Here is a 23894-nt window from a genome sequence, read left to right as displayed (position 1 = left end):
AAATTGTACTGAAAGCTCTCCACATCGCCTTGATTAACGGTAGCCCTCATTTTTCATCATTAGCAAACAACTGAATATTTCCTTTTAGGTAATTTCCTATATCATTTATGTACAAATCAAACAACAGTAGTCCCAGCACTGAATCTTGCAGCATGCCACTAGGCACCTGTTTTCGCCTTGATTCTGCCCCTCCATATACCATTTTTTTTATATCTGTCCAGCAGCCATCCTCTTATCCACATAACCAGTGTCATAAATATCCCCATTTGTTCTAATTTGCGTAACTGAGTTCCATATGGTATTCTCTCAAATGCCTATACAAAATCCAGCAGAATTATATGGTACAGCTAATTTTCCTTCATCCAGCTAATTTTCATTAGCTGGATAAAGGAAATAGCTATTTCCTTTATCCAGATCAGCTGTTACTCTATTATAAAAACTTAGTAAATTACTTAAAATGAGAATCTCCCAAAATGTTGGGGGGGGGGAAGAATAATTCTGATTCAGGTTAGGTCGATATAAAAAGGACTCAAGTTTCTTTGAAAAAGTGTTCATGTTTAATATTGCTTCTATGGAGAAGATGAGCTCATCCAACAGGATACTGTTTAGTGTCAATACTATGCTGTGCCAGAACCACACTTTTGAGGTTTCATGAATTCAATGTACTACTGATTTTCATTAATTCTTTTTTCCAGAGAACATCCTGCTTGCCCAAAGTATGTCAAATTACATTCACAAGGGATCTGGTAAACACCAGATAAAGACAGAGGTGACCGTTTGTCTTTTGTAGATGATAATAGATGAGAAATTTTGTTGATAGGAAAATGTGTGGGAATAAGTTGATACCTCTTCAAAATTCTACCAATAGGGTGTACCAGAGATACCAGAAGCATAAGGGATTGAAATGCTGTGCGAGTAAGAAGGTCCAAGAATGGTAAACTACCAGCATTTTCTTTTTCCATGGATGAACTAGCCTTCACCCATGCATGGGTGAATGCTACTGATTCGATGTAGGAAAGTGATAAATTCATTTTCAGAATGAGGTCAAACAGCAAAACCATAATCAACATAACAAAACCTAAGTGATGGTTAGGGGATGAATGAATGAGAACTAGTTATCTTCCAGTTGGTCCAAAAATTAGTTTGGCAAAGATCGAGAAAGAAGGCCACCAGTGGCAGTTCCTTCCTTCAATCTGCTTATTGATCTTGTGTTTCTAGCTGAAATATCCTGATTGTATAACAATTCAAAAATCTTCACATCAGGAGGGAAATCATCATAGAGTACACTAATAATATCAGATAATGGAATCTTGCTAAATGCAGAAGCAATATCAAAGCTGACTAATATATCTGAACCTTGTATTTGAATATACTTGATTTTTTTTTCAAGAAAATGTGTAGAATTCTTAATAAAAGATCTGTAGTACAATATAAGCAGTTAATAAACATGAAAGAAATTTAGCAATTCTATAAGTGGGAAAATTCAATACAATTCACAATGGATCATACTTGACCTTCTTTAGGAATATTTGGGAGACCATATAAATGAAAAATCACTTCAACTAACAACTTCATCAAGGAGCTTATTTGTTTAATATGTGTTTTTGTAGGATTATAACTAATTTCTTGATAGGTGGAGGTATCCTCTCATAATCAGTCTTATCCATTAACACTATAGATTTTCCTTTATCTGCTTTCGAAACAGATATATGGTTCTTTTGTTTTAATGAAAGTAGTGCATGTAATTCAGTAATAGCTAAATTACATGGAGATAATTTGCCTCTAAAGAGTGAAGACTTCAAAGTGTAGTTTATTAGCATCTTCGCTTGAAAGTACAGACAGATTGCGCTCAATATTATGCAAAAAATCAAGACCTGGAATGGATTTAGGTACAAGAGCAAAATCATGGCCTTGAGCAAACAAACTGGTCTCAGCATCAAACAACTGGCATCCAGAAATGTTAATAACCCAAAGTGTGAACTTCGAAGATTGTATTGATTCAAATTAACAGAATTGAATTAATTGCACTAATTGAGGTTGTTCACCCAAAAATTATTGGAATAAGTGAGACATGGTTAGATGAGGATGACATCCTGACAGGAATAGAGATGGAAGGGTTATGATATGTTTCGTGAGGATAGAAGAGGTAAAAAGGGAGTGCTATGGATGATAGAGAAAGAGTTATGTCCATACAAAGTAGAGATGCAAGAGGGAAATAGTGCCAGTTGTTTTGAGGCAGTATGGTGTGAGATAGAGGTGAATGGAATGAAATACTTGGTTGAATGATGTTATAGACCAGAAAATGTGGATGCTAGTGACTATGAAATGTATAATCAAATTAGAAAAGCAAATAAGAAAAGAGTGAACATTATAGGTGATTTTAATTATGGCAATACAGACTGGTATGATGAGATAGCAACTGGAAGTAAAGAAAATGAGTGTATTGAGTTTTTGAGGGATAACTACCTCAGAGAGTATGTAACAGAGGGCACACGAGGATTGAGAGTATTGGATTTGGTCATCTCGTCAGAGGATGTAATTATAAACGAAGTGTCAAATCATCCACCAATTGGTGAGAGTGACCATGAGGTGATTACCTGGGTGGTTGCCAGCAGTGTGGGGACCTCTGTAAGAAACGGGTATGTATGGAATTACAAGGGAGGTGGGGGGGGGGGGTATGAAGAGCTCAGGAGACAGCTCGCAGATGTAGCATGGAATGAGGAGTTAGCTGGAAAAGCGATCAATGCAGCTTGGGGGATTTTAAAAAAACTATCTACTAGATGCAATGTCTAAATGTATTCCGAGGGTGAGAAGGTTAAATAAGGTAAGTGCAAAATGGATGAATAAAGAGATTAAGCATGCGATACAGAGAAAAAGGGCATTATGGAGGCAGCATAAGAGAAGTGGAAATAACCAATTCCATGAAGTATACAAAGACCAAGCAAGGTGGTTGACTTGGTTGGTTAGGTTAGCTAATGAAGCCAAAAGAATTCTAAGGAGTTCTTTCAATATGTAGCCAGCAAAAGAAAGAATGATTATGGAAGGATGACATTGATTGGAGAAAATGGTATAAAGACAGCTGTTGCAGAATGTGTGGTGGAGATACTTAATGAGCGGTTCATAAAGATCTTTCAATCTTGTGAATGTGACTTCATGGAGAGATTGAGAGCAGTTGATGATGGGGAAGAGAGAATGACTGTAAGTGAGCAAGAGGTGTATGGGGAGTTGAGCAAACTAGATGTAAATAAGGCTGTGGGACTTGATAATATATCACCACTCATTTTTTCTTAATACGAGTCTTGCACTGGATCAAGTTCCTAAGGAGTGGAAGGAGGGCAAGAATTGTACCACTTCATAAAGGAGGTGATAGAACTCAAGCATCAAACTATAGGCCTATCTGTGTGTCAGGTGTTGTAGTTAAGTTGTAGGAGAAGCTTGTGAGAACTAAGATCCAGAATTGGGCTGACAACAATGGTATTATCTTTCGTAGACAGTATGGATTTACTAAAGGGAGGTCATGTTTTAGTAATCTACTTACTTATTACAACAAGGTGACCGCTTCCATAGATAGAGGAGAAGGATACACAGTAATATACTTAGATTTTGCAGACTTTTGATAGATTACCGCATGATAAGTTGATAGTCAAACTAGAGCGGATCAGGTTGGATATTAGATTGGTGCATTGGATTGGAAACTGGCTATCTGATAGGCATCAGCAAGTTGTGTGTGAGGGAGTAATATCCACGAAAATGAAAGTTACTAGTGGTGCCTCAGGGGGTCTGTTTTAGGGCAATTGCTGTTTAACTTGTATATAAATGATATTGGTGAAGATTTGGATAGAGATATTCAGTTGTTTGCAGATGATGCAAAGTTGGGATGAACCATGAAGAGTAGAGAAGATGTTGTGGCCTTACAAGAAGACTTGAATAAATTGAGTGATTGGGCATGGAAATGGGGATGCGAGTTCAACATTGCAAAATGTAAGATTTTAAAATTTGGAAAACAAAAATGAGATGCAGAATTTATGCTTGGTGAGAATATATTGTCGGAGGTGGAGGAAATAGGAGATCTGGGAGTGATAGTGCATAAGATCTGAAATTTAGCAGACACATCGCGAAAATTGTGAAGACAACACAAAGGCTTCTGGGAATGATGCAGAGGACACTGACTTGTAGAAGTAGAGAGATTCTTGTTCCATTGTATAAGGCTTTGATTAGGCCACACGTGGACTATTGCACCCAGATTTGGTCACCTGGTTTTCAGATGGATGAAGAGATGTTGGAAAGGGTCCAGAGGCGACTGACTAAGGTAGTTTCTAACCTCTGGAATGCCAAATATGAGGAAAGATTGAGAAGATGCAACTTGCAGAGTCTGCTGGACAGGAGGAAGAGACCTACAAGTTATTAAGGGGTTGTTATAGGATCAATGCTGGAGAGGTTCTACAGAAAATAGTGGGAGATCAGGGGAGAACCAGAGATCATCCCTGGAAACTGTATAAAGAGGGTGTGAGAAGAAGGTTTTTTTTCATGCAGAGTTGTGAAGAAGTGGAATGACTTGTCTGAGAGTGTAGTGTCTGCAGAGAATTTGAGTGTGTTTATAGCACGGTATGATGAGCTATGTGTATGATAAAAGGACCTCCTAGGTGAGACTTTGACTCCATGGGGTCTTGGATAATAATAATAATAATAATTTAGAATAAGATTATACCATTTATGTTTTGCCAAGACCCCATGGAGTCAAAGTCTCACCTAGGAGGTCCTTTTATCATACACACAGCTCATCATACCGTGCTTTAAACAATATAACAATTCATATTTTTGCATCAGTCTGTAAGAATATCTTTCATAAGATGGATTAATGATTGTTTAGAAATACATAGAACAATATCCAGTAATCAGCTGACTAGAATAGCTAAAATCCTTCTTATAAGATCTAATACAGACTGAATATCAGATGCTAAATATCTTTTAGCTGCTTGAAGTTGGTTCTGTATCAAGGAAAAACTTGTGCAACTATAAATACTTATAGGAATATACTAATACTTATACTTATAGGAATCCTAATATGGGCTTTTTCAACTGAAGGCGAATTAACCAATCTCATACAGAGGTAGCAGATTTTTTCTCCAGTAAATTTGGGATTTTCATCCTGCGTACAGATAAACCGGCCTTAAGAACACATGCAATTTACAGATAAAAAAAATACTGTTGGTGGTGGTGGTGATGGCATTAATGATAGTAGTGTCATAGTAGTAATGGAGAGGGTGAGATGTATTTAGCGAAGTAGTGTACTCCCAAGATGAGTCCTTGGACTCCTTGGAGGTGTCACATAATAATAATAAAAATAAATTGCACGAGTTCCAAGTGATCGAATAGTCTCTCTAAATCTAGCAAACTAGGAATACCTTTGGTATTGAAACATTTTTGGAGAAAGGCAATCTAAATCTAAGCATGAAACTTACCTTGTAAAACTGATAATTTTCCTAATTTGCCTATTAGTTTAGATTAAACTTATGCCACAATTCACCGTACTGAAATAAGCAACACAATTACAGTGGGAATGGAAACCAGTTTAATAACTATGATACTGCACAAATAATTTTGCTATAAGTCTTCTTTCACTGTTTAAAAAGAGAAATATAAGCATTCCAAAGAAAACATGTGCAAATACATGGCTACTGTCTAGATGACAAAAACAACAATAGACTATTAAAAATATAGCAAAGAAGTGCTTTGAAAACATACATTTAAAAAAAATAATAATAAAAACCAATAGTCAAAAAAGTATGAACTTCTAAGATTGTATTGATTCAAATTAGAATAAGGTTGTACCATTTACATTAAACAACCAAATATAACAAGGTTCAAATCTATTGAGGCTAAGATTAGATTAATGCAATAAGGTTTCCGAACTTCCTTTGAACAAATGTTCATCCTTGTGATCAGCAACCTATTTTGCACCATACTGGTGAATCAGTAGGGTGAAGATCAAAAAACAGGTGACTAATTAAACATCAGGTAAAGACCAATTTTATTAACAAATATGAATATCATTTTTTTTAAGAATGCAAGTATCACATTTAGAAACACTTAACATACAAAATTTAATTTCTTTATACATCAGAACAAGGAGAGGAAGCATGTCTAAACTTTTTTTTTGCATGAGTTAAGACTACATTTTTAACTAATTACGAATATGTCACTGACATAACGGCACCACATAGAAGAATAAAAATTAAATTGAATGGAATAATAAAAGTTCCTTGAGAAGTTCAAGATGGTAACCCCCTAAAGGAGGACAATGGAATGTCTATGGAAGTTCCTTTCAACTGTTCATAGGTTTTATTTTAAACCATAACTATAAAGTAACACAAATTCCACAGTAAATAACTTTTTTATTATGTAAAGATTTTGTCTTATGTATCATAAGACATCATCAGTGCAGTTTTTGAGCAATAATAGGAACTAAATTATAAAACAGTTGTGCATGTTTAGAATGAAATCTCTCCACATATACAGTACTCACATGTACATGGCTTAAAACTAATGGGCTTGGAATATTTTGTTATTCTGTCTTTTTTAATTATGAGTTTTTCTATTTTTCTATTTGACTTTATCTTTGCAGTTATTGCATTTGCTTATCAATCTTAGTCGTGTTGATTGATTTATCCAATCTACTACTATGCAGTCGCACTATCAGCTCTAGGCTGCTAGTTAATCTAATGATGAGTGTACAAAGCTTGAAAGACAAAAGGATTGCCTTTGGGTAGCGCCAATTCCTTTGTTTCGTCTCTGGTGCTAATCCCTTTTCGAGTTTAGGAAAAATTTATATTTTTGCGCTGCGCCATCCTAAATTCTAGATAAGAGAATAACTCAGTATCAGAGAATTAGCATCCAGAAATGTGCACTATTAATTAATTCCTTGATTAGTTCACTGAGTACTTAAATCATACAAAAACTTATATTTCATTTGCAGTCATAGTTACCCTTATGTCTTAACCTCCGCACTGGTTCTGGCTTTTATGAGCGGTGCAATAGGATCAAAATCAGGCAAGTTGTTAGATTGACAAAGAAAAGACATTTATTTATCAAATCAGACATGGTACAGGTATCATTAATTTCTATTTAAAAATCAAAACTATCCTTCAGATTGAATTCAATTATTTAAGTAATACAAATTTAACATTACATGCCTCAAAATCTCAATTCAAACTAAATAAGAGTTCCAACTTGTAGCTTAACATTCTAGTTGGAATCAACACTTCCTGAGACTTAATGAATTATCAGACTAAGTACATCACAAAGCATAAACAAATTCCTATACAACCTTCCTTTCTAGAACATATGGTTTCCCCCTTTTTCTCCTTGCTTTAGTGCTAAATTCCTTTCCTTTAATGTAACTTGATTAGCTAGAAAGTTCCTTGCATGAACACGAATAATCCCTCTTAGAACTTAAGCTTAATAAAACAAAATTTTAACATTACCAGGGACTCCAGAAATACTTTGTCTTCTTCTTATTCGTCTATGGAGTGCTTTCATCTTGGTGATCATGTGTCTGCTTGATTTTATCTGAAGGAATCAACTGGTGGGCTTGGACACAGTTTGCCTCCTTCGATATAAGCCATTGCAGCTATCGGATCAAGCGGTTCGGCATAACTTGTCGGTCTGCGCTGTGTCTACCGTAAGGCCAAAGTCTATACTCGCTGAACTGCTGCTTGACCGATGGACTGCCTCACTACATGTCCGCGTGCTCCTGCAACCTTCCTTGGGAATCCTGGAACTCTAATCCATAGAACGAAAAAAAAGGAAAAAAAGTTCCGAGCTGGCGCTGCCAAGCTCTATATATCCGAGGCGTGATGTCTCTCTTCCTACGTCACGTTCTCTTCTTTTTTGCTCTCGTCACCTAACTTCTCCAGCACCCAGTGCTGCTACTACACCCAGCATGCTTCGCCAGAAACTTCCACGTGCAATTCAACTCTGGTGCATGTGTTCGCCTCAGGTCTTCAATGCTTAATCCGATTACCTAGCTTGCATTATGACTCAGATAGTTACACATTAACACAAGGTTCACATATTTTTAACTTCTGGTAAATTTAACAATGACCAACAATAGTAAAATGGATAGAGAAAAATACTTGAATTATAAACGGTGTCGATAATTTACATTCAGCTTTCCGTTCTCTGATGCACAATTATTAGCTCCGGGAATGTTGTTACTTGTTAAATCTGAATAAAATAATTATGAAATAAATTTGCTTTCATTCAGAATTTAACAGGCTGAAATTAAAACTAATTAAATTAAAATATAACAGCTAAATTTATTTAATATTAATTAAAATTAATTGGGGATAACAATTTCCCAAACTTTTGGAATAGTGAGATGATTGTTTCGATTAAGATTAGGTCTATGAAGTAAGGCTTCGGCACATTCTTTACATAAATGTTCATGTTTCTATAATGTCAAGCAAAATGACATTTACAGATCTTTCTGTTTGTCATTAGTAAGACAATTTACATGAACCTTGTACTCCATACACACCAGACAGCATCAGGCTTATACAAAGTGAGAGTCTGTCTTTTGGAGAAAGTAGCAAGTTGTGAATTTGGTTGATGGGTTTAAAGGTAGCAATGAGTTGATATTTTTTCATAATTTTTGCTGCACATTCAGAGATGCCTTTAATTATATATAGGAGTCCTGGATCAATTTATAGGAGAGCAGTTGATTATTGTTTGGGTTATTATTGGATTATATCCATTTAGTAAGGCTGTTTATTTGACAGCTTCTATAAAATAAAAAAAGAAGGTCTTTCATATCTAAAGGTGCTACAACAGGGCATAGTGATTTTATCCCGTTTGATTCTTTGTGCAGCAAAGACATGACTGACTGTAGTTATGACTACAGATGTTTTTTTTTGTTTCTCGATGCAGATGGAAAAACAAAATGGCTGATTTTCCAGTGTGTCTATAGTAAGCTTACTTGCAGGAACAAGAGGCTCTATAGAGCAGAGAGAAAGGAGTTGGTCCTTAAGAGAATGGATAAGGGTAACCAGTCTGAAGTAAGACATTAAGATGGTGACCAGATTGAATTTTTTTTTTAATTCTGTTTTTTTTTTTTTTCTGGTTATTAGATAACATTGCAAACTATTAGATAAGAATATGTGGCACATACTGGCTGAGTTCAGCTGTAAAATAAATCACCAGAATAAAGATTGTTGGCACTATTAAAGTTTTAATAATACCATACTGTAGGAAGAGGGAAGGGTTTCTGAATATATCTGCCTGTGTGAGTAAGTTTTCTGTATAATGAAATTAACATTAGGAAGTTATGTTATTAAGGTATCCAGAAAGGCTAGACTATTGCTGGTTTCCCTTTCCATGGTAAAGCAGATTCTTAGATGATGGTTGTTGAGGTGAAGGGGGTAAGAGTAATATGTCAAGGAATGAGACCATCAAATAAACAACAAATCATTTATGTATCTTAATCAGAGAGAAGGCTAAATCAGGGCAGAATCAAGAGCACGTTTTTCAAACTTTTCCTTGAAAAATAGGCAAGGATGGGGGGGGGGGGGGGGAACCCATAGCAGTACCCTCTATCTTGCTGTAATTTTGTCCTTCAAAAAGAAGCATCTATAATGTATGGTAAAGAATTGGATATCTATGATATCAGAAGAAAAACCATTTTTAGAAATGTTATAAGGCATATTCATAAGCCATATTCAAGAATATCTACCAAAACATGAATGCTGAAAATATGAAAAAGGTAATGTCAAGAAAACATGACATTATAATTCTGGTAAACAAGAATGGTGATGACAATTTATGAGTTTCTTAACACTTTTAAAAAATGTTTTTTCCACCTGATCTCTTCTCTTTTGACATCCATTCTGCTTACTTCTCTTTATTATTATTATTATCCAGGCCTCCACGGAGTCAAAAGACTCATTATGGGAGGTCCTTCCTAAGAAACACAAAGTCTATCAAGACTCGTTGAGGGGAGGTCCTTCCTAAGAAACACAAAGTCTATCAAGACTCGTCGAGGGGAGCCCCCCCCCCTAAAAAACACAAAGTCTATCATACCACTCCTTAAACTCACTGACCGTTCTCACTCTCACCACTCCATCAGGCAATGCATTCCATGTTTCAACCACCCTCCATGCAAAGAAACCACTCCTCACCCTCTTGCTCACGGTTTCCTTTCGTAACTTCCAGGGATGGCCTCTTGTAATCATTCCTTCCCGCTGTTCAACCAAGTGAAAGAACACCCCAGTGTCAACCCTGTAACCACCTTTCAACAGCTTAAAAGTCTCAATCATATCACACCTCTCCTTCTTCTATCCACCAAACTCTGCAGTCCACATTCCCTCAGCCGATCCTCATAACTAACATTGTACAGTAATGAAACTATCTTTGTTATCTGCCTTTGCACACTTTCCAAAGTTAATTTATCCCCTTCAAATCCTGGGGACCAAATCTGAGAACAATAGTCTAAGTGTTATCTGATCAGAGTCTTATACAACGGAATGATAGCACTTTTATCTCTGCAGGTCAGTGTCCATCTCATTATTGCAGCAACCCTCTGTGTTACCTTCACCACCTTTGCAATATGTTCCCTAAATTTCAGGTTTCCATCAATCATCAACCCTAGATCTCTTATCTCCCCTACTTCCTCCAGTATAGCTCCTCCAATAGAGTATGCAGTATCCCATCGATGTGTCCCAAACCTCAAGACCTTACATTTTTCTGCATTAAACCGACACCCCCAGTCATTTGCCGATCTGTCCAGCTTATTCAAATCCTCTTGCAGGGCTACCACATCTGCACTATTACTAATAACTCTTCCTAGCTTCTCATCATCTGCAAACATCTGAATATCCCCCCTGCAATCCACTGATAATGTCATTGAAGGTTAAACAATATAGGTCCAGTACTGAGCCCAGTGGGACCCCCCACTTGTAATCTTCTGCCTCCTTGAAATTGTCCCACCATACACAACTCTCTGATACCTATCAGACAGCCAATCCTGAATCCAGTTGACCAATCTGACATCTAGACCCATGTGCTGCAACTTAAATATCAGCTTATCATGTGGTACCCTGTCAAATGCTTTTGCTAAGTCTAAGAAAATTGCAGTATATGCCTTTCCCTCATCTGATGTTCTTGTAACTTTATTATAAAAGGCTAGCATATTGCTAAAACAAGAGCGCCCTTTCACAAATCCATGTTGACTCTCACAGATAACATTACCCTCATCTGCCCAATGTTGTATATGGTCCCTCACTACTTTCTCCAAGATCTTAACAACTACTGATGACACACAGACTGGCCTATATTTAGACACTTCCAGTCTGTTACCACCCTTATGCAATGGCACTATCTTACCTTCCTTCCATTCCCTGGGCACCTTTGCCAAAGCCAGAACTTCATTGAAAAGCCAGGTTAAAGGCACTGTCAGTTCCCTGGCACATTCTCTCAAAACTCGTGAAATACCATCCAGTCCCAAAGCTTTACTGACATCCAGAGTACTCAGTATCTGAAACACACTCCCCTATCCCCTCTAGCATTAAAACTGACTCCTCTAGGATGAAATACTCCAATAAAGTGTTCATTGAACAATTCCACTATGTCCTCTGCATCAGTCACTCTATTCCCATTTTTATCCCACAATATCATTCTTCCACAGTCATTTCTTCTCCTACTGGCCACATGTCCCTCTTCAAAGGACAAAATTTACACTGGATATAAGGCACCACTATGGATTCCTCCTCTCACACCCCTGTGTTAATTTTTTCTAGTGGACTATGGTTAATACCATATGATTCTTGATATAAAGAATCATATGGAATAAATTACTATGCTCCATAGCTTAAAATTTATTGGCGATTTTTGCAATTATCCTTTAAAACCAACCTAATTTAAATAAATATGAATGTATTAAACTGACCAAAATATGGGAAACATCAATTCTTGGGAATCCCACGTTCAACCTACACTTCTGTGGACTCAGTAGAAACAGGTCTAGCTAGGACTCTAGACCTGTTTCTACTGTATCAGATGAAACATTGGAAGCATTAAATTTTTGTTTTTAATTTTTTCCACTGCTGTTTTCATTACACTAAACCTCTAACATGAATCAATGGCTCAAATCAAAACACCAGCTTCTCACTCAGCCTAGCTACAGCCAGAAAAAGAGTATGAAAATCAAATCGAAAGCAGACTTTATAAGGATCAAATGTAATAAATTTGTCTCCTGCTCATCTGACAGTAAGGGCTACTGGTCTCTCAGTAAGGTGGGATAGGCATAACTTCTACCCTTCCTTGTTACCACCTCTTTCATATCCTTAGGTGAGAGAGTTGGCCTTATCTTTGGGTGATCATACAAAGGTAATATCACCGAAAGATAAGGCCAATTCTGGTGTGGAAGACCCAAAGGAATTCATATCTTACAACATCACAAACTATTTACAGCATTCCTCCTCTGATCTTTCATCAGAAGTATATCAGAAAAATTATCATTTGTCTTGATATCAATAAGTCTCCTATCCAGATGATATCCCTTCAGTTGTGTTCCAGAATTAATATCCATACTGTTTTGCCCATATAAGATGTCACATTCATCTGCAATCTACCAAACAGCATGGAAGCAAACTTTTATTGAGCCTAAAGAAGAAGTAGTCATCCATAATACTATTATGCCATTGCTCTCCCTTTACTACTCTTGAAAGTAATGGAGACGGTCATCACCAACCAGCTTCTTTATTACCTAGAGACTTATCAATAAACAGTGATCACTGATATGGATTCTGCCATTATCATTCTACATGACCTCCTGAAATGATCCACCTCTAGATATAGAAAATTACAGAGAAACTCAAGTGGTCGCTCGATATTTCTAAAGGCATCTGACCCTGTTTGGCCACAAGGTCTTTTCACCAAACTACCTACATCTTATTGTCTCACTCCTTTTTTGTGAATGGATGATTGCAGTTTCCTCTCCAGTCATTCAATGCATGTTGCTGTGGATCACTACTTATCAGAGTTATTTATCAATAGAATATCTTCACCCACACTCTTCCTCCTACACATCAATGCTACTCTCTCTAACTTGAAATCCTATTTATAGTTTGCTAATGCCGTGCTCTCCATTACTTGTTTTCATTCAAGTAGTACTTAAATGATTCTGGCTTCAAGTTTTTCCCAAACCAATGTCTTGAACACCGACTCCCACCATCATCAAAAAAAGGGTGAAAATAATCTAATGAATTTCAATGCTATAAAAATACAGTCCTATCTTATTATCCAGAAGAAAGATCCTACTTCACTCTTTCAATTTTTAATAATGCCCTGATTCCCAGTCAAGATATGTTTCACCCTCTTGGGCTGGCTTTCACATATCCTGGCATAAATGCTATGATAACTACATCCTTTGTATCTTCAGCCTCGAAAAAAACTTAGTATTCTTTTACTGCTCTATTGAACTGGCCACTAAAATTAGACACTAAACAATTAAAGTCTTGAAATCAACTTTAATTTATGGAGTCAGTGTAGAAAGTAAACAATTAATCAGACTATAGACCTTATGAAAGTTCAGAGAAAAATCAGACATGAATAGATGGCATCAATGAGAGAATCATATTAGAAATGGAGATATTAAAAAGAATGTTGATATAATTATTATGGTGTAAAAAGATTAGCAGAATAAATGTCTGATGAAGGATAACAAGCAAGATTTTTTTCCCTACCAAAAACAGGCAAAGCGACCAAGAGAACGCATGCAATTTACACATAAAAATACCATTAGTGGGCAGATACAGGATTAATAGTGTAAACAGTAAATTGTGTAGAGTGCCCTCCCACATCCTTATAGTCATCAAGTAATCCTAATAGCAAAAAAAAAAAAAAAAATCCACATCAAGAGCAATCTATATGTATTTATGCTTAATATTATGGTACCCTAGAAAGAAGACCAATACTGGAGACCTTACAAATAACATATTAATTTGGAAGAAAACAGCTAATAGGAAGTAAGACATAGCTTGTTTTTAGGTAATACTGCTATAGTATTCTGGATACATCTTATAAAAACTAAAAACACATAACAACATACTTAAGTTGTACTTTCTCATACCATGGTACACTTTCTTCCTTCCAGTTGTGTCAAAAAAAAAAAAAAAATCACTCATATATATATATATATATATATATATATATATATATATATATATATATGGATAAGAGAATGGCTCATGGAGAGATACCAGAAAGTAGTGTATGGAGGATCAGAGTCACAACAACAGCCCAAGCACAGAGCCTTGAGGCTCTGTGCTTGGGCCATTACTGTTCAATTTATATACATAAATGATATAGGAAATGACTTGATATTCAGTTGTTTGCTGATAATGCAAAGTTGGGTAGCACAATAAAAAATCAAGTTGATGTTGAGAGTTTGCAAGGTGATTTAAATAAGCTGGTAAAATAGGCAAAAGATAATGGATGTCAGTTCAATGTAGGAAAGTGTCAAGTCATGCATTTTGGGATTAAAAGATTACCAGCTGTATACCACATTGATGGAACGGTACTCCAAGAGACTGATGAGGCTAGGGACGTTGGGTGTGTTGGTGGATAGGGAGTTGAAATTCAGAGGGCACATTGCTAAGGTGTCCAAGATAGTACACAAGATTACTTGGTTATTGAAGAACACACTAACATCCAGAGATAAGGAAGTTATTATTCCTCTTTATAAGGCATTGATACTTCCACATCTGGATTACTGTGCTCAAGTCTGGCTTCCTGGATTCCTTGAAGATGAGAAAGTTGTGGAAAGGGTTCAGAGGAGAGTGACTAAGTTGGTGAGTAGCATAAAAAAAAATGCTCTGTACATTGATAGATTGAGAGTTTGTGGATTACAGAGGTTGGTTGATAGGCAGAGAAGAGGGGATATGATAGAAACATTTAAATTACTAAAAGGTTTTTATAAGATTGATGCTGGAGAAATATTTCGGCTGTGTGAGAGTGATGGAAGAACACGAGGTCATCTCTGGAAATTAAGGAAGAGTGTGGTTAACAAGGGTATGAGAATTAGATTTTTTGCTTGGAGAGTGGTGAATGAATGGAATGCATTTCCTGGCTCAGTTGTGAGTGCTTCGTCTGTTAATGAATTCAAGAAGAGGCATGATAGATATTGTTTTGTTAGTTTGGGTCTCCCACGATGAGTCTTCTGACTCCATGGAAATACCTGTATAATAATAATAATGATGAATTTGAATCAGTTGAAAACTATTTCTGAACTCAAATATCTGCAGGGGATCACTGTTATGCTACTTGGGCAAAGCCTTAGATGTTTTCATTGTGTTATGACTGAAGAATATTATGTAAATATATATAATTGAAATATTGTTTATGGATAGTATTGCATACTCTCCCCAAGTATTACAGTTTAGTAGGTTTCATTTAGACTGTCTAATTTTTCTAAGAATTCTATGTTTTTCCTCTATTTAGGTATTATTTGGTATTGTGCAATTTTTTTTTAATGATGAGCTTAAGCTTATCATTCAATCCATTTTGATCATTAATTCCAGGAAGTATTTGTAATAGCGCCACACAAAATTGTGTTAGTAATTACAGCACATGCCGGCAACACCTGTCATTAAATTGTACTCTTTTCATAATGCGTCTTCATTCCAGTTATCAAAAAGAACACATCCTGATAAATTATTTTCATATAGATTTAAAACAATACTTCCCCATAACTCCACCATCTATACATATAGACTATATATTACAATCGGAGCATCTTGTCATTTTCTTATATTACAACCAATGTTACTTAACTAATTCATATGTATGGAACATTCCCATGTTACTCCTCTTAAACACTATTATTATAATTACGGCTATTATAGCCTGTTTTTGTTTAGGAGTGTCCCATTGGCTATCATTACTCAAATAAGGGTTATATGTATATATGTATATTTTAGGGCATTATGGGTGGGTATAGAAGGCAATTATGGCAGAATAAAAGGTGGAAAAATTAGTACATAGTAAAAAATATGTACAAAGTATATGTACATAATTTTTCCACCTCTTTTATTCTGCCATAATTGCCTTCTATACCCCCCATAATGCCCTAAAAAAAAAAAAAATATATATATATATATATATATATATATATATATACCCCTTTTTTGAGTAATGATAGCTAATGTATTTAAATAAGGGGCACTCCTAAACAAAAACAGGCTATAATAGCCGTAATTATAATAACTAGTTCTATAAAAATGCTAAAACATTAATGTTTACACATTTCTCTTTACCTTATACTTGTCGCAGTAATTATTTTCTGTTGTCCTCCTGAGCCAGAATTACATTAAAAATAAATAAAAAATAATAAATAAAACAATCTAGAACAGAGCATAGAGTATCTATACACAATCATGGAGCACATTGAGTATCGCAAAGTCTTTACATACATAGAAAAATTCCAAGTGATTGAAGTGAGATAAAAACTTAAAACATCAAGTTTCTTCTGTCAGGAATGCGTTTCGCTAACTTACAGCATTTACAATGAAATGGTTAGTGGAATAATTAATCTTCAACAAATATGAACTATTCAAGCACTACCAATTTCTAGATATTAAAGTTGTCGATCATATCCGCAGCAACCTGCCATGTGTTTCAATACTATTCTCAAACTCTTTCCTTATAACTGAAAAACAAGTCAAATTGAATAACTGCATATAATCGTACGATTTCGCAAAATGTATTAAGTATACAATATTTAACGTACACAAAGGAAAAGAAAAAAGAAGAGGAGGGCGAAGAAAGTAAAGGCAACAACCTTTATGTATTAAAAATGAAATTACAACAGAGCACAACGAAAACAATTCAAACGCGCTTGATATTACATTACATAGGAATCTATTCACATATCGCTTTCAACTTTTCTAAGGTAAGAGGCAGAGAGACATATTTTACCCTGAAATTCCTATTATTATCCATTTCCCCATTTTGAAAACTAAAGTTCTATAGAAAAATATCTCCCCACGTCGATGGGTAACGCACGCGCCCGCACATATACACAAAACAACAATCCAAGTACTTGTTTCTTGTTATCTGAGGCTTTCCTCTCGCTTCTATTGACGATTGCATAACTATTTCACAACCGATAACCCAATACCATATGAAAGAACATAAAGCAATCAGGAATGAAACTGATACAACACAAACAAGGAGAAGTAAAGACCTTCACTTACACTTAAAACTTATAATTATATTATGCGGACATAAGCGACAGTTTGTTCTAACAATATAAATATGTAACTACGCACTCTTTAGAAGTCGTGGGTATTTTCATTCACTTGCGTAAAATTTGCAGTTTGGTTATTATAAAACTGCTAGATTTTAGGATAGCATGATTTTCTTAAAGAATCTTTATTCACTCAAATATATTTATGTAAACACGACTAATTTTCCTCATATTACATTCCAAATGACTTCCTCATGTGCAGAAAGTTCTGCAAAAATTACTTGCACCTAGGAAACAGTAGTAGGCAAACAACTCCTGTATCATTCCGCAGCATAAGTGAAAGAGAAGCAGTTTACATGGAATTTCCTTTTTGGCACTACTTTTATTCATCACTATCACTGTTATGAGATGGTACTGTTGCTGGGTTGTGGTAAAAATCAAGGAAAGTGTACCACCATCTACTTTGTGCATTCCCTGAGTATACGTGGCGATATCTCAACCAACCCAGAGTTTTATTTACATTCAGTTTATAAAAATAAATAAATTGCCCTAACACTTTTAATTCCAAAAGAAGTTGGCAGAGATACTTTCGCCATAACTTTAAAAAAAAATCGGAAGCCAGTCTGCATCCTCCGATCAATCACTGATAATGAGCCCAAACTATTATTAATGAATCAAGGATTCTTTGAGCCTAAGATACCTACTGCGTCTACCTCTCTCTCTCTCTCTCTCTCTCTCTCTTTCTCAAAATTTTGGATAAAAATTAGGATACTAAGGCAACTGATGTGAAATCAGCTGTCTCTATATTAAATGTCAATTTAAGGTTAGTATATACAACATCAGCAGAGTCTGAAGATGCTATCTGCATTCAGTCTATTTTTCTGATTTCGTCATTTAATACATTATTTCGTTTATGATGCTATTATACTGTTTTGCAGCATCAGCGAGTTTTAAGTTTTCTGGTTCAATATGCAACTCTAGTTTAGTGACATAACGGTTGCCAGATTACAAGTTATGACGGCTGCTATATAACTGTTTCTAGGGGAACGTATATTTATGTGGTCAATACAGGATGAGGTGATTGTATTTTCAACTATCTCAATCACCTCATCCTGTATTGACCACATAGATATACGTGCCCCTAGAAACAGCTATATAACAGCCGTCATAACTCGTAATCTGGCAACCGTTATGTCACTAAACTAGAGTTGCATATTGAACCAGAAAACTTAAAACTCGCTGATGCTGCAAAACAGTATAATAGCATCATAAACGAAATAATAGTAAATGATGAAATCAGAAAAATTGACTGGATGCAAATAGCATCTTCAGATTCTGTTGATGTTGTATATACTAACCTTAAACTTACATTTAATAAAATATATAACAATGCATTCACAAAATAAAAATAAGCTCCCAAACCACATGGAATCCATGAATAAAAGAAAACATATTAATAGATATACAAAGAAAAGATACCCTATGGAAACAACTTAAGAGCTCACCTACTACAGTTTTACAAGCCGAACAAAAGAAAACGGAATTACTTAACAACACAGATTAGAACTGCAAAAAAAGAAACTATTATAGAAACAAATTACAACAGCTCAGAACGACATAAAAAAACCCTGGCACCTGATCAATAGAATACTGGACAACACACACAAAAACTACTGCCTCAGAAGCAATAAAATACAGTTTTGCTTAAGAATCCAAATCCCTCAAACACTTCGCAAAAAAAACTTTAATCAGCACTTCGTGAGCTCTATCAAAAAAAAAAAAAAAAAAAAAACTTGCAAGAAACATTTTCTCCACATGCAAAGAAATATTCTCCACTAGGATCACAAGCAACTCTATTCCCCACAGTAACAAAAGAACTGTCACTTGCAATTCATCAAATTAACTCTAACAAAAGACCAAGAATAGAAGAAATCAGACTAAAATGCATAAAAAAATCAGTGAACTAACCTACGTCCAGTTACACTAAACTGTTAAAATCTTCACAATGGGGCACATACCTGAAACATTAAAGACTGCATCAATCACTCCCACAAATAAACATGAAAAAAACATTATAAGTAATTGCAGACCCATTACCACATCTGTAATCAACCAAATCATGGAGCACATTGTGTATCGCAAACTCTTTACATAGATAGAAAAATTCCAAATCATCCCTCAAACACTATATGGTTTTCAAAAAAATTAAGAAATAGTTCAGAAGTGGCGTTTGCACTCCATAGTACTTGACTGCTGAAAGGAAGACTTCAGTTCAAATCTAATCGCCAACTACAGGAACGTTTTCTAAGCTTTTTACGGCAGGTTCACGAGATAGTCGATCTCAGGCACGGGCAAGCGGGATTTTTGCCCCATCAACTGAACAAAAATCGACCGTTGAACCCACATCCAAAAATATTGTTTTAGGGTTAGAGACCACGACATGGCGACACTTGTTATCTGTCTCTTTTTTTCCTTTTTTAAAGGAACAGCAACACTCCTGGAAGATTTCAAAAAGCTGCGTTAGATAAAAACTGAGTAGTATTAGTTGTTTTTATTGACCTAACAAAAGCGTTTGACACACCACACCGACACACAAAACCTTGTTGAAGAAATTAATACATATCGTAAGCAGAGATCGTCTACTCCAGTGCTTCAAAGCACCCATGGAAAACAGAAAGCACATTACATATAGAGGAACAGCACACAGCAAAGAGCTACAACTAAGCTGTGGAGTACCATGGAAACAGAATTGGAGAAATTCTGTTCAACACACACACACACACACACACACACACACACACACACACACACACACACACACACACACACACACACACACACACACACACACACACACACACACACACACACACACACACACACACACACACACACACACACACACACACACACACACACACACACACACACACACACACACACACACACACACACACACACACACACACACACACACACACACACACACACGATATCAGCCATCTTCCCCTAAAAAGTAATATCTTCCAATATGCAGACGATAACAATAGTATTCATTCACAACAAGCAAATATAGCTTACACAAATATACAACAGGTCATCAATCTGATCACTAAGAGGCTAATAGAAAACGGCATAAAACCCTGTAAAAACAACTAATGATATTTAAAAATCCCCAAATCCTACCCGCAGAAAATAAATACCTCACTATCCAACATCCAATCTCCTATACACAAAGTGCTGATCCTAAAGCCACAACCATCACACAGGTGAAAACAACACGTTATCTCGGACTTCACTTCGATGCCTATCAAAGTTGGAACAGCCATACAAATTACCTACACAACACACTCAGAATAATAGCAAACAAACTATATCGATTAAAAGACATTGCTTCGAAATACATAAAAATACTAATCTATAAAGCATTATGCGAAAACATTTTAATACTAATCAACATTTTGTTGATTCCTACTTAATCCCTCAGTAGGAAGGGATTAAGTATGTATTTTATGATCATAGATCCGTATGTGTTCACGGGTCGGTTTGCCTGTTCTGAAAAATCCTCTACCTCTGTATGAGACCAGCTAACTCACTTTTAGTCAAAGGAGACCACAAATCATGGACGGTAATCGGACCGAGGACTTTCCGATCAAAGAGCTTCGTCTATACCGACTAAGCTACAGAGGTTCTAAAATGGTAAAATCATCCTGGGAACAAAGAGAAGGGCTGACACTCATACGAGCAGCAAGGACAGAACACAAAATATTTAAGGTGAAACACTGGTGCCACTACATAGTCATGCTAAAACATTACTTAGGTCCAACCTACAGAGTAACCAGAACAACATATTAGATAACAAGACCACAGTCAACAAACTACATAATATATATATACTGTATATATATATATATGAATAATAATCAATATGAAAAAGCCACCCTAAACTTCTACATACCTGACAAGATCAACATATTGCCATTCGACAAGAAAAACCATGAGATCTACAGAGAGCTTAGATATTACAGTCAGACTGGACTGAAAATTAGAGGGAAATTACTCATGCAAACATATAAATCTATAACAAATTCCTCTCAAACACCATTAGAAAGTCACAAATACTCATTATCCGAATCCAACATTCCAGTAGTGCACCCAGAGGAGGAGGAGGCCCTGACCCCAGAAAAAAGAAAAAAAAAAACATTAGAATTTCCAAAAATCTTTTCCTAATTAAAATACTTTATTTAAAATTTATGTTATGTCATGTCTTTTATCTTTATACTACTTATGAATTGGCAATCATTGCAGATGCTCAGTCAAAGGTCCTATGCGATGCATAGTATGTATTTTCAAATCTTTACATACATAAAACTACTCAACTCGGTCCCCTCCTCTCAAGATTAAATCTTGAGTGCGCTACTGCAACACTTTCCCTTTCAAAAATATTAAATTGTGCTCATGCAGTGATAGTCTGTGGGTGCCTGTACTTGCCTCTACATGTAAACCTGAAAAAAAAAAAAAACATTTATATATACATATCTTCATATACACGTTACCGAGCACATACATATTAACAGTTAAATCTACACCTGGTTCGCAATGGGTACTGAAACAAAACCACGAAACCACTGCTATCTATTACCTTCCTGAGATAAGCTCTGCAGAAACTTTGAGGAAGACAGTAGAAATGCCACCCAAATAAACGAGCAAGTATATCAATAAAGAATGTACTCAGTAGCTGACATACTGAATTTTTATCGAGAAATAAAACAATAATAAAAATAATTATGATTAAAAATATCTGCATTAAATGTACAGTATATGTATTAAATACAGAATGTATAAAAAATATTGAAAGAAAAATACAAATGACAAAATGCAGAAAAATTATGTACATAGTACCAGTGGCAGCCCGTGAAGTTTTAAGTGGGGGTGCTGCCTATACAAAATAATTAAAAAAAAACAATTTTTTTCCTAATTAGTAACCAATTTATTAATAAATAAATCTACAGATTTATTTATTTATCTATTAGTAAATTGGTTACTAATTAGGAAAAAAATAATTTTTAAAAAATTATTTTGTATAGGCAGCACCCCCACTTAAAAGTTCACAATATCATTATTATTATTTCTGTTGAATAGTGCATTGTATTATAGCATTGTATAATGAATTGTATGCACATTGATGCCAATCCATGTGTAAATATAATGGATAAATTAGGTAGATAAATAAATTTAGCTAGTTATATTTATATTTATAAAAATTTAAGTCCTCTATATTTTGTGCTGAATCTTTGTATTCTACAGAAAATATCTTAACATGTCTCATTGTTTGCACATGTATATATCTGTATGATAATAAACCTTGTCATTGTCAAACATTTTTATTTTTTTTTATTATTATTCGAGACTGAAAATTAGAGAGAAATTACTCTCTCTCTCTCTCTCTCTCTCACACACACACGCACACACACACATACACATATAAACCTATTCCAAATTCCTCTCAAACACTTACAAGTACACTAACATCCATATCCAAATCCAACCCCCCCCCCTCCATTTTTCAAAAAACTAAACCGTGCTCAAACAGTTGTAGTCCGTGGACTCGCGTTAGTGCCGGATTAAACCCTCTGGGGGCCCCTAGGCAGTCAAAATCTCGTCCCCGTCGCAAATTATCTCGTAATACACCCACTCTAGTGGGATAACATTGAACTAAGTAGTCTGCACGTCGGCCGCTAGATGAAGATGACCATTGTTACACCTGATATCTTAAGAATTTTTTTACTTATCTTAAGAAAATTTTTTACTAACTGACAGCTGACAAATGAGCGTTTAAGAGACAAACTGCAATGTGAGCCTCATATTTATGGTTTATGTACTTTAAGTTGTTAATGGGTACCATTGCATTAATACAGTATTTCCTCTATACAGTCTTTAATGTAAAGTTTTAGTTTCTTTGAGTTGATTCTTTTTTTTTTTTGTATCTTTTGGAAACAATTTAAGAAAGCTTGATTGCAATTTTCTTTCAAGATCAAAATCAATTATTTTGATCCGTTGTCGCAGGGCCCCTAAACGGAGTGGGGCCCATAGGTCGGTGCCTAATCTGCCTATTTGGTAATCCGGCACTGGCGCGTGTACTCACATCTACTTCCTACCCGAAAAAAAAAGCATACATATATATCTTCATATATAAATTTACAAACACGTATATATAAACAGTGAAATCTTCACCTGACTCGTGAATAATATATATATATATATATACTATTGAAATTAGGATTTACTCGGGATGTATACATTTATAAAAATAAATTTAACTGACTAGAACCCGAGAAAGTATAACAAAAACCTGTAATACATCAAGACTAGTTTCACCGGTGCTCCAACTCCTTCAGGTGAGAAATAAAAAACATAAGATATAAAAATAACAAGGTAAAAAACATGGACTTTCCAGCTTAATAAAAAGCAGAATAGTAACAGTCATATTTGAATAGGTGACCGAGTGCTACCGTTGGCATGAGTTGAATGTGTGCGACAGCTAATTTTAGAGCGCCAGTACTGGATTACTGCGCTATGAGAATCAGGCTAATTGTAGCTTAGATTGTTGTTCTAATGTGAAGGGTCCAGAACTATTTCTTTTGATTCGATA

General features: G+C 35.5%; 1 protein-coding gene across 5 annotated transcripts in view; it reads right to left on the bottom strand.

The window, feature by feature from the left end:
• LOC150100330 (nicotinamide riboside kinase 1) overlaps positions 1 to 17519 on the bottom strand; it is a 213263-nt gene extending 195744 nt beyond the window's left edge. For 3 of the 5 annotated variants that reach the window (XR_016549230.1, XR_016549229.1, XM_090402398.1), the window contains exon 1: positions 16972 to 17103. Coding sequence is in view for 2 of the 5 variants with exons in the window: in XM_090402398.1 (XP_090258524.1) it covers positions 16972 to 17003 (32 nt within the window). In the remaining 3 variants the exon portion in view is untranslated. Of the gene's footprint in view, positions 1 to 16971; positions 17104 to 17249 lie in introns of those variants that run through there. The other 2 variants (XM_090402399.1, XM_090402400.1) reach the window with 2 other exon arrangements.
• Between the last annotated feature and the right edge of the window lie 6375 nt (positions 17520 to 23894).

Source organism: Typopeltis vanoorti, chromosome 13 (assembly GCF_054136105.1).
Source record: "Typopeltis vanoorti isolate ZY-2024b chromosome 13, IOZ_Tvanoo_1.0, whole genome shotgun sequence".
In the NCBI taxonomy this organism is placed as follows: Eukaryota; Metazoa; Arthropoda; class Arachnida; order Uropygi; family Thelyphonidae; genus Typopeltis; species Typopeltis vanoorti.
This window is presented reverse-complemented; position numbering and strand designations above follow the sequence as displayed.